The sequence below is a fragment of the Triturus cristatus genome, chromosome 3_2 (genome assembly GCF_964204655.1).
Source record: "Triturus cristatus chromosome 3_2, aTriCri1.1, whole genome shotgun sequence".
Taxonomy (NCBI): Eukaryota; Metazoa; Chordata; class Amphibia; order Caudata; family Salamandridae; genus Triturus; species Triturus cristatus.
In genome coordinates this window covers 981,312,616-981,329,037 of record NC_140584.1, presented here as the reverse complement: position 1 = coordinate 981,329,037, position 16,422 = coordinate 981,312,616, and the positions used below count along the sequence as shown (strand labels likewise).

At 45.7% G+C, this 16,422-nt stretch overlaps 1 protein-coding gene across 3 annotated transcripts in view; it reads left to right on the top strand.

The window, feature by feature from the left end:
* The window catches only part of LOC146858930 (P2X purinoceptor 1-like), a 725,716-nt gene that overhangs the window by 143,847 nt on the left and 565,447 nt on the right, over positions 1-16,422 (top strand). The window contains exon 1 of one of the 3 annotated variants that reach the window (XM_085649573.1): positions 3,188-3,581. The exons of the other annotated variants lie outside the window; for them this stretch is intronic. Coding sequence (XP_085505699.1) covers positions 3,445-3,581 — 137 coding nt within the window. The 5' untranslated portion in view covers positions 3,188-3,444. Of the gene's footprint in view, positions 1-3,187; positions 3,582-16,422 lie in introns of those variants that run through there. 3 annotated transcript variants of the gene reach the window in all.

Here is a 16,422-nt window from a genome sequence, read left to right as displayed (position 1 = left end):
GTAGGGATACGGAAATTCTGACAAGGTCTCAGGGAATTTACGGGGTCAATGTTACATGAATAGATAGGTTCCAGTAAATACCTATAAAAATAGCCTAGTGGTAATAAAGTGATGCTAAATTCCCGAGTTGATGGTGGTGGCGCGTTTAAAAGTGTATTTTTGGCCCACTGACAAGTTTTAAAATTAATTATAACGCAATCTCCCTCAATTTTTTCTAAGGGGGCCTTTCCATCCCACTCTCTGTACTAGATTAATCTGGCTGGCCCCTTCCATAGGGAAGTTACAATTAGTAGACAACCAGTGGAGGATTTTATTCTTCAATTGATCATGGTTCTCCACTTGGCCATTTTTTAATTTAGGGATGTTAGCCAGCACTGCTACATACGCGCTGCATTCTGGGGGCAGATTGATACAGGGAGGGGGATTATTAGTATTTGATGAAAACATATTTGCTTCCTTAACCTTACGAGTTTGTTCTGTTGGTAAGGTTGTTATATTAGGCTGCCCTCTCTGTTTCGTATTTGCTGGTAAATTCCTTTCTGAAGGTAACTGCGGACTTGTGGTTAAGATACCCCGAGGTTGACTAATGGGAGGTTTAGTTGTAGGCACATTAGTTACAGCGGCATTCCCAACAGCAGTACCCTCTGATGTAGCGTGAATTTCTACGCCTATTGTTTGTAGGTCTCGCTTCCCAATTTTATCAATAGATCCTTGCAATTTGTGGATCTCTCTGGCTAAATTATCCACTTTTTCATGTAGTGGCCTGATGAGCTCAACTAATTTATCAAGAATTGCTTCCATACTAGGGGTTTCCATTGAAGTTTGTTTAGCCCTTGTGCGTGTTATAATCTTATGCTCAGTGTTAGGTAGTTTTTTTAACCTTTTTCTTTGGTATAGTGCTCTGTCCTGTAGTTTTATTCCGCCCCCCTTTTTGATTAACCAGTGGTGATATTAACGGGGCAGGGCTATCTTCTGTTACAGACAATCTGGGGGTATTCGAAAGTTTCGATTGACTGCTAGCATTTAGGTCCTCCCTTTCTAAAGTAATTGAAGCAGTAAGTATTTCGATATTATGTAGGGAGATATCACTAAGATTGCCTTGATTAGTTGGCAGTAGTGTACTTGCACTCATGGATAGTCTTTTTTCTGTCCGATCTATCTCTTGGGTAAGAGCACTAACTGCTTTTACTAAGTAAGTGTCAATGGTGTTGCGAGCTGAATCAGCTGATACTTTAGCTCCCCGCTTAACCATGATTGATGGAGATGGAAGGATACTTTTTTTAACCAATTGCCACAATAAACCGTTTTGAACTAGTACCCAAATGTTACTCGATACGTTACATGTCCTTTGTCCAAGGGGGGTGGCCCGACCCGACCTCCTTCGGCCGCAGACGGTCCCGCCCTTGTCCCGGGCTTCTCCCGGCGCTACCCGCGCGCTGCCCGCGACGCGGGAGAGAGGCTGGAATTTATATCGCCTCCTGGCGCGATGTTGGTGCTTCCGGGTTCCTGTCCCGGCACGCTTGGGGCGCTGGGGGATGTAGTGCCTCCACTCTGCGGCCGCGTGAGAAGGCGGTGCGGCAGCGGGAAGCAGACACCCTCGGCGTTTACACAGGACTCGTGTGGCAGGTGAGCACTTCTGGGCTAATGGCAACCGGATTCAACCCCCGCTCCCCCGAAGAGAGGCTGGAATTTATATCGCCTCCTGGCGCGATGTTGATGCTTCCGGGTTCCTGTCCCGGCAAGCTTGGGGCGCTGGGGGATGTAGTGCCTCCACTCTGCGGCTGCGTGAGAAGACTGGTTGTTGTCCTTGCAGTGGGGTCTTCTTCAGGACTGGGAGGAGCACTATGTTTGAAAGACGGGAGACCTCCGCCGTGTGCATTGGGAATGTGGGCTTGGTGAAGCTCTCATGTCCTAGGTATGCTCTGAGCCGATCTACCAAGAATTCATGCGATTTGTTCCCACGTCTGTAAGCCATTCATGCTGCATACCTAGGACATGAGAGCTTCACCAAGCCCACATTCCCAATACACACGGCAGAGGTCTCCCGTCTTTTCAAACATAGTGCTCCTCCCAGTGCTGAAGAAGACCCCACTGCAAGGACAACAACCAGTTCTGCCTATAGGGGTCGAAACGTCGACAACACACATCACACAAACTCCAGCGACATTATTTAAGAATAATTTATTGTCTATTTGAGTTATGTGTATCTTCCGGAACATTTGACCTCACTGAGGCTGGAAAAGAATCACACCAGGAAATGTTGATGCACTTATGTCACTAATACCTTTTCCCTGTCCCTTACCCTCACGCTACCACTGAACCCCTACCTCGCTCATTTTTCCTCTTCCACACTGAGCGCACTGCAGCATACTGTATTCAAATTATACTGAATAACAGCATTCTCTTTGAATGTTAATGCTTTGAATAAAATTACAATAGGGATTCCTTCCCTTTTTTCTAAATTAAAGAATTTGGATTTATACCAGATAAATTAATGTTTTGTGTTTTGCTACTATTAATTATCTTTGCTTAAAAAAGTAGGCTACCACGACCTTATGTTATATACTGTACTCATTGACCCAGGTCAGGTAGTATTTATGGGCTACCCCCTTTATACTCAACAATAATATAAGAGCGTAGCATAATACAAACTAGCATCCATCATAACACAACATAGTATAAGACAGCAAGGTGTACATGATAGCATAACATAACATAACACACAATGTCCCAGACCCTGCAGATGGCTGCGTGGAAGGTGCCCAGCCGTTTGTCCACTGCTTCTAAGCGCTAATTTCCCCTTCCACTCTGTCACTTGCTTTCTCAGTGAGGCGCAGAGTGGCTCACACAGAGGCGCCATTCCTGTCACTCAGCAGACATCTGAGACTCAACACAGAAAGGGTTCCACAGTTATGCTGGCCTCGGGGTTAATACTAGAAAGTGAGAACTCAACGGGTCATTTACTTTAAAATTCACAAATATGTTTGATATCTTTCAACCAGAAAATACATTTAAAAAAATCTTGCCTGGCATTTGAGTAACTAAATGCACATCTTTCCTGGAAAGAATTTCCCCAAAAGTTTTTCTTTTCTGAAGACTTCGGTTTCCGGCTAGTTGCCTATCAGTGATCTGGCAGGGCTCTGGGGGCCAGAGGGTCCTCCCCCGAGAGCCACCCACCAGGCTATGTATGGACAGGAAGCGTGCCAGCCAGGGTGTACCGCTGCATAAGAGCGCGATGACGCTGCCGTTGCAGCCCGTGATGACATTCTCCAGATGTGTAGATAGCTTTAAGGCTTCCACAAGCCCAACTCGTGTGCAAACAGAGCGCAGTTCACTCATGACGGACCCCACCCCGTGAGCCCTGCTCGCCTCCCAAGGCAGGCTCGAGGCGCAGAACTTCGCATCCCGGCCGCTTCCGTTCCCTCACCCTGCCGACGCTGCGCCATGAAGCACCGGATCCGGGCAGAGCTCGCAAATTTCTTCTACGAATATGACACCCCCCGGATGGTGCTGGTCCGGGATAAGTTAGTAGGCATCACTTTCCGCCTGGTCCAGTTTGGCGTCCTTGTCTACATCCTGGGGTAAGTGAGTGAGTGCAGTGTCTGTGAATGAAGTGCTCAGCCTCAAAGACTGTGCACGTTAGGGTGGGACTTGAGGGGGGGGGGGGGGTTCTAGACAGAAAAGGCAGAGTGTGGCTGTGGCTTTATTAATTATTGAATTTAGTGCACCGTGCGAAACTTTTTTAGTGTATATTCCAGAGTAACCGTCTATAAAAACAGATAAAAAGACAGTACGTACACCTTTTTATAAAAGACATTTTCTTCATACAAGTACTGCAAAACATTCCAGTGCCAGTTAAAAGGCGCGATAGCGTACTTATGTATGTAGGTGTGTGGTAAAAGTGCAAACATCTCCCATTTTGGCTCAAACCGTTGAAGCCACTCAAATCATACAGAACTTTACCTATGTTTATGACTAAATTTACATATTTGATGCAAACCCATTTACAAGTGTGGAGCTCTTCGAGGGAGTGTAAGGATCTCAGCAGTCGTAAATCTCACGCAAGGCATGGGATGTGGAAGTTCCAATACTTGGGTTGCCTTGGAAGTTTGGGAATGCCCCAAATGTGTAAATTTATGGGCATACACAAACTGATCCAATGATGTCCCACTCTGTAAATGTTCGGAAATTTACTCCAGCACAGGGTAGGAGTAACTTCCTGTTCAGGGTGGGAAGGGGAAAAGATCATCTCTACATTTGGTAGAAGGGGAATTGGAGGGCATGCTCCAAATATTTTATCCCAGGAAAAAACAAATAGTTTTGTCAGAAAGGGATCCTATTCCCCGTGTGCAGAGTTGGCCTCTATTGAGAACTCTGCACGGCAGGAACAGCAGCCAATACAAAAGTTGCTTGACCTTCCAAGGAGGCCGCCTGCAAACCTGCTCATAGCATTGCTTTCCAGGCATAGTTCTGGGACTGTTGTTGAACAGCAAACCTTAGGAAATGTTTGTTGATGCGAAGGAGATCTCCTCCCGTACTCAGCAATGCTATCTCTAGCCCTTTCAACCCAGCCAAGTACCACAATTTGTCCTCTAGCAAGGTTAAAACGGGGGCAGTAGAACCTCCTGCCCTGTTCAAAATTTTAAAAATATCTATCCTACCGCTATGGGCTAAAATTGTAAACGCCTCCCTGAGTCAAGGTGAGATTCTGGACTGCCTTAAAATAGGGCAGGTCACACCTATACTAAATGAAGCTGATGCCACTCCATCTGATCTAAACAACTCCCGTCCTATAACCAACATCCCCACCTTGGCAAAACTATTGGAGAAAAATGTACAAATTCAATTATGCAACCATATTGAGAACTACAACCTCTTAGACAGTCACCAATCGGGCTTCCGCCAAGGACACAGCACAGAATCTGCACTCACACACATTATGGATGACATACTAAAAATGCTTGACCGCAATGAATCATGCCTATTGATACTTCTTGATCTGTCCTCCGCATTCGATACGGTTAAGCATGACAACCTTCTGTCCCTATTGGAACGAAGGATGGGCCTCTCCGGCACAGTGCTGCAATGGTTCTCCTCCTTCTTGAATAACAGAAGTCAAAGAATCAAGATGAAGAATTCACTCTCGCAATCCTCTGTGGTCACCCTTGGTGTTCCTCAGGGTTCTGCCCTATCACCCATTCTTTTCAACCTCCTAATGGAGCCTTTGGCGAAAGCACTTAAATCAGCGAACATTCTATATCACCTGTACGCGGATGACACCCAGCTGTACCTGAAAATCTCCACCCTAGAAGACTTCATTGCCCTCAACACTACTCTAATGAACACGCAAAGCTGGCTCACTAACAACCACCTCATGCTGAATACCCAAAAAATGGAATTCATTCTCATCTCGCCACCGAGCCACACACCGAAGCTAGATCTATGGTTAAAACACCTAACCTCATTTGACTGTGTTCCCCCCCATCATTGACTCAGCAAAATCCCTAGGAATCACCATAGACAAACATCTGAATATGCAGTCTCACATCTCTATTGCCACCAAGGGAGCTAATCACAAGTTGAGTATATTAAGGAAATTCGAACCCTTCCTCCCTCAGGCTGATCTAAAAATGGCAGTACAAGCCCTAGTGCTACCAAGATTAGACTACGGAAGCACCACCCTCTGTGGTCTCCCTAAATACAAGCTGGCTCCGCTGAGAGCTTCACTGAATGCTGCAGCTAGACTGGTATCAGGAACCAAAAGAAATAGTCACATCTCTCCAAACTTGAAAGCCCTGAAATGGCTGCCGTACGAGGCAAGAATACACCTTAAAGTGGTCTGCATGACTCATAAAGCAATTCACAACAATACACCCAGTTACCTGGCCCTAAAGCTGGATAGGTCTGGAGGAATAGACAACTACGAAGTGCGAGCACTTTCCTTCTCAAACCTCAATCCTTCCATAAGAAGAGAATTGTCTGTAGAGCTTTCTCAGGGATTGCTCAAAAGATGTGGAACTCATTACTTCCAGTAGTGCGTGGAATCACTTCCTTTACCGCATTCAAAAAAGAAGTAAAAATACTACTAATGAACAAATTCATGTCCTAAGTCTTAATTCTAGGATGTCACTGAGTCATCTTTAAGTCCCGAATTCCATTGCCTATCTCAGGTGGAATGCGACAAGACTATTTTATGTAATACTAATACCACAGTAGTTATTGCTCAATAACTGTATGTAGTGTAAAGCGTAGCTGGCCTCAGGTCTCCCTTGGTTATCTATATACTTTATATCCACTGTGAATCGTACGAGGTTATAATATGTTTGTGCTAGCAAACAATCACCTAATGTTCATTAACTGTATATTGTACAACGTCATGCTGATTCACGGTCCTCTATGTTTGTTATTCATATATTTTATATTTCTTTTATACGAATTGACACATTTAAATACGTGTATACCACCTCAACCATTTATATTCTTTTACTATAAAGTGCTCTGATACCCTCGTGGGTCACGGTCGCGCTATATAAAACTTTATAAATAAATAAATATGTTTCCTTGGGAATGCTAACTGTGTACTGTCTACTGAGAGGAGACGTTCTCTACTAATTAAGATCTACCCCAAGTTGGGGAGCTGGCTACCTCTGAATCGTGTCTGGTTGCAGTAGTCTTCAGCTGGCTGTCACAAAGGAACTGGGCATATTTGTTACACTGGACAAAGTCCACCAGTCCATGAAGAAAGTCTTCAGCAGATACATTTTTGGAGAGAATGCTCTTTGGGACACCCTTACTCCCCAGCATTCCAGAGGTCTTAGGGTAGTCACCAGCTGAACTACCAATTCGAGTATCAACGCTGCTTTGGTGTTTTTTCTCAACCCACTGCAGCAGAGGCAGCTTCTGGGCAGCAGCAAACTTCCCAGGTGGATCCCCAGTTAAAGACTATCACTTCTCCCCCATCAAAGGTAGGAGGGAAGGTTGGCTCTTTTTCTCCACAATTGGAGGGATATCACAGGGGACACTTGGGTCTTACAAACAATCTCAGCTTTTCACATAGAGTTCTACATCACCCCCATCCAAAACAGGAAGCCAAAATCTATATTTCTATCACTGGAGGACGGGTCTCCCATTTCCCAAGAGTTGGATTGTCTTATTCACACAGTAGCAATTGTCCCTATGGTCCTACACCCCAGAGGGTTTCTCAGCAATATATTTCTAGCAGAAAAGAAAGAAAAGGGTTTCTTCCGGTAATCAATGTGAGTGAGTTAAATCAATGGCTTGTGCACCGACAGATCAAAATGGAGGGACTTAATGTTTTGATATTCTTTTACCGGGCTACTGTATGGTCAGATTGGACCTCCAGGACACTTCCTGAATCATCTGATCTTCCCCCTGCACCACCATTGTTCAGCAATTTATGTGGAATGGCTTATTGTATGAGTTTGCAGCACTTCTATTTGTCCCCTGCTCCGCTTCTTGATGCTTCACCAAAGTTACGAGGCTGGTGGGGGATTCTTTGCATTCACTGGGGGTCCGGCTGATTATTTACCTGAATGATATTCTTCTGCTGCATCCGGATCAGTCAATACTTCAACACTTAGCATTAGCACAGTAACTTTTCAGCCATTTCGTTTTTATTAACCATCGAAGTCAGAATTCACCCCCTTCGAGTCGATGTGTTTCCTGGGTTTCATCAAAGACTCGGTCAAACAAACTCTGAAACTTCCACACAAGAAGTTATCCTTAATACGGAAGGAACTGAGCCACGCACTTTCAAAAGAGCACATATTTCTGCGCTATCAGGATTGTCGATCTTTTGGCATTGACGATTCAGGCAATCTTACCGGGTTACCCTTACCACAATGTTCTTCAGAGGTTGCAAGCTACTTATCACAGGAGAGGGTTCCCCTACACATTCTTGATGACCCTATCGTTGGAGGACAAGTTGAGGTTGCAATGGAAGCTGGACCACATGATATCCTGGAATGAAAGGGCTATCTTTGAATCTGCTCCGGACGTGGTGATCAAGTGTGATGCCAGCCGCTCCAGTTGGGGAGCTCATTGTGGGGATGTTACTACAGAAGGCGTGTGGCCAGAGCAGGAAAGGGAGATGCATATCAACTGCTTAGAACTGCTCGCAGGATCCTTTGCGGTTCACTCTCTCACAAGGGACAAGGTATCCTTCTCTATTCTGTAGAATATGAGTGGGACAGGACTGATACATCAGTTGTCTGGGAGGGACAGGGTCAAAGGTGCTGTCAGAGCTCACCAAGGATTTTGGGATGTTATGTCTGACAAGAGGATCTTGGTCAAGGCGGAGTACCTCCCAGGAAAGCTCAACCACATTGTGGATTGGTACTTGTGAAAACCTTGTGGATTTCATCACATAAAAGCTCGATCCATGTCTTTCATTCAAATATGGCCAGATGGGTCCTTGTCATGTAGACCTGTTTGCATCCCGGTTAGCTCATCAGTTTCCGTAGTTGTTTAGTTGGAGACCAGATCCCCTGGCCCTGCAAAAGATGCGTTCCTCCAGGATTGGAGCCAGTTATGGGGCTATGCCTTTCTCCTCCTTTCTATGATCACTCGGCTGACGGCAGATGTCAACAAGTCTCATTGGTCCTGGTAACTCTGGTATGGAGGGCGGAAGCATTGTTTCCAGTTCTTCTCATTCAAAGACTATGGGCCTTATTTGGAGTTTGGTGGATGGGTTACCCCATCACAAATGTGACAAATATCCTCTTCACTATATTGTAAGTGCATTACATTCAATAGCTCTTATATAAGGACAGATCGGATATCCGTCACATTTGCAACAGAGTAACCCGTCTGCAAAACTCTAAATCAGGCCCTGTACTTGTGATCCAAGAACCTCTCTGGTTGAATAGCACTTTGTAGCTAAAAAGTAATTCACACACCTCTATTTTCCCACAAACTGAGATCTGGATCTAAAGGTCTGTTAACGGTTCCATAGTTTAACAGATTTACTTGGGACCGAAGTTCTCTTGGGGTAACAGGAGTTCAAGTTTGGATTAATTGACCCCTAAATCTGAAATCGAAAGACCTCTTCTGTTATTAAGGATAAAAATAAAATTTGATTTGAGGAACATTGTCTATCGGAAGGAAAAGGAGGCCAGTGAGCAGATAACAGTGAGTAGATAACATAATACATTTTTAGCGGCTGGTAAATGACTAAATAGAATAAAAGCAAATTCAGGCAACATTTCAGAGAAGTACAGGTAAGCAGTACTCTCTTGGAAACTTGGCAGGGATCCATTAAAAACCGCATACACAAGGCCGGGGACAGGGGAAAATCCTGCAAATTATTGACTTATTGCCCTTCTCGACTCAGAGGCAAAACATTATGCATTATCCCCCAGAACCAGACCAGCATCAGAAATGGAGTGGGCACGATAACAAGCATACTAATCACCAGCATTTTGTTAGACATTGAAAGCAGCTCAAAAACAAACCTATATATCTAGGCCTTAAACTGGGGTGTGCGTTAGCACTGCACCCTTTTAATCTCTTCATGGCAGATCTGCCACCTGCATGTACCAGGCAAATACCCATCCTCCCCACTTGGGCGCCCTCCGTCTTACTCACTTATCATATGCAGACGATATTGTACTATTCAGCCAAACCAAAGTGGGCTTGCACAAATCGCTGAATATACTTGCTTGCTATGCAGAAAATAACTACCTGGTGGTCAACATGGCAAAAACTAAAACAATGTCACTCACCACTCGATTGGGCCAGGCACCAAGATTCTTGCTGAATGAAACTCAGCTCGAGTCAGTAACAAACTATAAATATCTGGGTCTATACCTCAACTTCTATGCAAGTGCAGTGTTGAGAGACCAGGATGTATAATTAGTAGGCAAAATGCAGATCACATTAGAGCAAGAATTCAATCTACCACAGAATTCGTCCCAGGCACAAATTTGCCAAGAATTTGACCTTACCAAGCAAGATCAAGCCAGAAGAGCAGCAGCCATAAAATGTATTGGTACAAAATTAGTCATGCTCAAGACTCCTTAAGTCAAGCATTATGGTCTACACTTTAAAACAACCGACTTACGGAACACCATAAGTATCTGTATACCTCTATCAAGCTACTGAGCCTCACAGAACTATGGCCAGCAAGTGTTTAATATGACATGCTCAAAAGGGTAACTAAAAGAGCCACAAAAATGATACCCTCGCTTATGGGTAAAATCTAATTCCGCTCCTGTTCACATGCATGCATGGCAATAAAGTGCTTTAGTACTCTGTCCCCTGCCCCTTACCCCATGCCCCCGTTGGAACAGGGGCTCAATTTAGATAAGGAATTGCATGTCTTTCTGTAAAAATTCATACATGCATATCTATAATCATGGTAATCATGGGAATAGCCAGACTGGCTAGATTTGGTAATCGAAGTCTGAAAATGCGGGGATCGTTAGTACACATGTGGCGTGTTTTTCTATCATACAATATGACCTGGACCTTCATGATTATCCATTGAAAATGCCTTTTGACATTTCTCACTATTAAGGATGAATTGTATGCATGCCTCTTGTGGTCTTCACCCTACTGAACTATGGAGACATCATGTGACACATCAGGATTTCTTACCTCATATTCTCTTATCTTGTGGTGTGGTTCTCTAAATATTACTGTCCTCATGTGCTCTGTGTACTCTGTCTTATGCTAATGACAGTTACATCACCTTGCTCTTGTTTCAACTAACAGTGTCAAATTCTATCCACTAGTCCTATATTGGGTTGGTACCTCACGCACGCTCATTGTGGAGAATGATGCAAATTAGGTGATTCTCTTGTGTCTACCTATGGATGACTTGTGTGACATTGAGGTCATGCTTTCTCGCTTTATTGTTGTAATTATAAACATTATTGAATGAAGATGGCTTTTTAACTTTGGCTTTTTTCTATATGCATTGAAGAATTCCACTCTGCTAGAATATTTTTTATGAGTCAGGACATGGGTGTTTGTTCATATTTGACACTTTGTGCAATACCACGCCAATATGGCGGCCATTCTATGTCACTTTTATTAAGTGGAGATGTGTGTCGGTTATGTTTGGCATTGTTTCAATATCTTCCCTTTTAAACTCAAACGGACGGAGTTATGCTTATATACGGCATTTATATGGTTGAGATTAGTGCAAATGAGGTAACAACATTTCTTTGTTTCTAAGAAATATGTTTTGGAATTGGTTTTGGTGGCATACACAATTTACATTGTGTGTGCCACCATCTCGTCTCACTATGTTTAGCTGATACTGTGTTGTTGTATATCCTGTGTACCTCGCTCACACTAACACACATATCATATGTGTCTGTTGGTTGTGGGTTGCCAATCTTGTTGTGACTATCTGCGGGGACCTACATGGCATACTACAGTATTCAGCTCTGTTTTTTAGGTCTCGCCCACGCAGCACACATGCGTTGCTTAGGAGGGCCTTTAGCCGTCGCTCTGCTCATTTTCAAGCACACACTCGTGCTTGTGGCGGCTTCCACCTTGCGGGAGCGAGCAGGGGCGCGCCACAAGCACAAGTGCAGTGCTTGAAAATGAGCAGACTGCGTACACACGCACCACTCCCGGGCTCACCTCCTGCTCCCCCTCTCTCCCACGCAGATGAGCAGAACAAAAGCAATTCTAAAACAGCGCTGTTTTTTCAATGCTCATGTCTGCCTCTGAAACCGACCTTGGTTTGCATTGTATAGTTTATTAATGTTTCCACATCAGAAACATGTCAGAAAGGTTTCGCTGTTGTTTCACCAAATCATTTATTTCATTACTGACAGAAGGTTCATAACTTGAACACACTTCAGTTTAATTCTGTTGGGACTCTGCTGTTCCATGAAATCTCCTAGATTCCGAGTTTTGTGACTGCATGCATTTAACGTCTTGTCTTGTGGCAGATGACATTGCCATAGACTCCTTGTGGTGTAAATTAAGTTAATTCAGGCTGCTGACTGGCACACGTGGGGAGCTGAGAAATACAGCCAGGTTTCAAAAGACAAGTCCGTACACAAGATTTCACCGAGCACACATGCACCTGAACAAACTGGGTGTTTAGATAAAAGGAGCTAAAACCGACTGAACACCGGAGGTAAACTTGTTTCTTTTCTTTGTGAGCCACTCTCCCTGAAGGCACGACGTGTTTTTTTTTTTATTTTTATTACAGGAGCATTGCGCTTTAATGCGCTTTAAATTTTATTGGATCTAATATTCGGCCTCTTTCTGCTCTCCCGTGTGCCCCCTTTGAGATCCTCTTCTCCATCTGCATTCTGCCAGCACACTCCTGCCCAATAGTCGTCCACCACCACCACGTCCACCACCACCACGTCCACCAACACCACGTCCACCACCACCTCCACCACCACCACATCCACCACTACCACGTCCACCACCACGTCCACCACATCCACCACCACTATGTCCTCCACCACCACCACGTCCACCACCACCATGTCCACCACTACCACGTTCACCACTACCACGTTCACCACCACCATGTCCACCACCACCACCACGTCCACCACAACCAACACCACGTCCACCACTACCACCACATCCACCACCACCACCACGTCCACCACATCCACCACCACCACATCCATCAACATGTCCACCACTACCGCCACCATGTCCACCACCACTACCGCCACCATGTCCACCACCACTACCGCCACCATGTCCACCACCACATCCACCACCATGTCCATCACCACATCCACCACCACCACGTCCACCACCACCACGTCCACCACCACCACGTCCACCACCACCACATCCACCACCACCACGTCCACCACCACCACGTCCACCACCACTACATCCACCACCATGTCCACCACCACCACCGCCACCACCGCCACCACGTCCATCAAGTCCACCACCACCACATACACCACCACCACGTCCTCCACATCAACCATCACCACGTCCACCACCACGTCCACCGCCAACACCACTGCCATGTCCACCACCACCACCATGTCCACCACCACGTCCACCACATCCACCACCACCATCGCGTCCACCACCACATCCACCACCGCGTCCACCACCACCACGTCCACCACCATCACGTCCACCACCTCCACCACCATCACGTCCACCACCTCCACCACCACATCCACCACCATCACCACGTCCACCACATCCACCACTATCACGTCCACCACCACCACGTCCACCACCATCACTTCCACCACCTCCACCACCACTACCACCATCACCACATCCACCACCACCACCAAGTCTACCACCACGTCCACCACATCCACCACCACGTCCACCACCACGTCCACCACCACGTCCACCACCACGTCCACCGCCACATCCACCGCCACATCCACCACCACGTCCACCACCATCACGTCCACCACCTCCACCACCATCACGTCCACCACCTCCACCACCACATCCACCACCATCACCACGTCCACCACATCCACCACTATCACGTCCACCACCACCACGTCCACCACCACCACGTCCATCACCACCACGTCCATCATCACCACCAACTGTGACAGGTAAAGTGTCACTGGAGGGCAGGGGTAATACGAGTGTCAACCCCAGCTGTACATGGGACATTTAAGAATGCATTGGGTGCGAGAAGACGGGAATAGGGGCTAGAAGTATTACACCAGACCCAAGATACCTTTTGAAGAGGCGCAATGTCACGGGGGCTCCTGTAAAAGCACTCGCAGCATCTCTACCTCACAGTGGCATACCTGCACGAGCCACTCACTCAAAACAAGCATTGGCATAGCCAATAGGTCTCACCTTTGGGACCTTATAAGTGTTGATGTTGTTGCACCAAGGATATCGTGCTGGATAACTAAACACTTATAAGGTCCCAAAGGCGAGACCTATTGGCTATGCCAATGCTTGTTCTAATTGTACATTTGGTAGGCCTAGAGAGTACCCTTTATATTCTCTTTAGACCATTGGTTAAGTACAACATCATATGGTACACGGCAAAATGTTTAAAATGTGCCCCCATTAACGAATGTTCATTTTGTACATGCATGGGGACGTTTCAATTAGTTCTTAATGACTTTAGATGCACACGTGTTTTGTTTTATTTAATGTAAGATATCAGGAGACCCCTCCTGTTGACTAGAATGCAGATGGTATCCTTAGGTCCTACAGAATTGTGATTTTTGTAGGCGCACTTTGCCATAAAGGTAGCAACTGGATTTCGAATTATGGGGATGAACATCGGCATACTTTTCCAGCTCGTTTAGTGTTTTAGGCTCTCCTCTGCTATTTGTAAGAGGGCCATCACTTAGCTTTTTTTTTTATCCTTGATCTGTTTCATTTCAGTGGACTTATCAAGGTCAAACTCACAGACTTTTCCCTGACTCTAAAGGAACAAGCATTGGCATAGCCAATAGGGCTCGCTTTTGGGACCTTATAAGTGTTTAGCCATGCAACAATTGCATAACTAAATACTTATAAGGTCCCGAAAGTGAGACCTATTGGCTATGCCAATGCTTGTTTCTGTTTATTACTGCTCTGTAGTAATGGCGGCGCACGGGTGCCACCATTACTACATTGAAGTAATAAACATGAGAAAAAAAACCTGGCTCACGGAGAACATCAAAGCGGCCGCGAAAGTGATTGCAATCAAACATCAAAGCGGCCGTGCGGCCGCGAAAGTGAGGCACCCGCGCACATGCACTGTAGCTCTAGGCTACAGTGGTAGCACTTTTTTGAGCCCTCACAAAATGTCTCGCCAGATGAGCGTATGCGCTGGGTCAGGCGAGACCTAATAAACAGGGGTCCGGGGGTAAGTGTCCTTTTACGAGACTACTATTGTGACCCCTAATCCCCTGTCCACTTTCTTCATGTACTAAGCTATGTATTTTAAATAGTCTATAACTTTGGTTCCTGCTTGATTTTTTGTTTGCTTTTCTCTTTAGACAACCCAGTAATACTATTCATGACTGGGATATTTTGGAAAAGGTTTAACACACAGGCAAAAAAACGACATAATTTAACGGAAGCTGTGAGGAGACTTAACATGCTCATAGTTACTCTATGCTCTTTAGGTATGACACCTTTCGTGTTTGTTTTTGGTGTAGGTTTACGTCTAGAAACTACAGTCTTGTACGTGAAGCTTTCCATGACTGAGTTTGTTTTTCAGAGATTGGTTATGGGAGGGCGTGTGTGTCCCACGGTGATTCTTATGAACTGATTTTTCCCAGTTTTCTCAAAAGGAGCACCTTTTTCTGAGCACGGAATCTGGGTAACATCTCTTTTGGTCTAATGATGATTATGCTCTTCATATGGGTTTTTATTTAAACTGCTGGTCTATCCATAGGGTGATGGCTAGTAGTGATATTACATAGGATATGTTCAGAAATGTTCAACATTTGTAATTCCAGTGTAATATGACTTTGCAGCCTTGAAAAAGTCCAGGAGGACCAAACACGTGTCGGCTGCGGTGTTTTGGAACTCTCAGTCTGTAATTCTGACTTTGAAGTAAAGGAAGAGTTAAACTTCAGTGGACTGGATTTATTCTTTATCAGCGGCCTATCACTTGAAACAAGTTGGACTTCCAATGATTGAACTTTGCATGATTTTGTTTTGGACAGTGCAAACGCACACTGTGTGGTTTGTTAACCAGTACCTCGGGTGACTAGGTACTTATCATGACAGCACCATGTGAATACTGTTTACTTATTGACACTGTGCTTTTTACTACAGCCCATGACTTCTAATGGATGTGCAGTCACTCAGGCCAAGTCACCAATGTTTGTTGTATCCCTGCCCCGTACATGTTCATTCCTTTCCCAGCACGCATACAACATAGCCTCTTATCATTACATACAGTGGCAGCTGCAACTATAAAAAATATGGTGGGGCGCTTAGCAGCTGTGGCCCGTGCAGGTAAGAGTGGTAGAGCAGTAGGGCCCGGTGGGGGGGATTATGATGGATGATGACTAGGGAAATTCATTATATATTTAATTTTCCCTTGTCATCGCCTGTCGAAATCCCCTCCCTCCCCCACCGGGCCCCGCCGCTCTTACCGGCATGGTCCGTGGCTGGCGATACGGTGCCAAACTCACCATATACTTCTCTCTCCGATCAGCATCCATGAGCAGGAAAGGGAAGGACTTCCTTCCTTTTCAGTGGACACCAATACAACCAACCCTGGAGCTGCTCTCCAGCTGAGAGCAGCTCCAGGATTGGTGGGAGCAGGCTAACCCAGCACGCATTTTGAGGCTGGGGGCCTGTGCCAGCAATCCCATGGCTGTTTAACAGCCAGGGAATTGCTGGGAGTGCACTGCACATGTCGGGCTGGCTTTAGCAATAGAGCCGGCCAACCCGACATGCGCATTGTAGGGGCAGCTGTAATCCTGCAATTGTAGGATTCAGCCCCACCCCTGCCCTCGC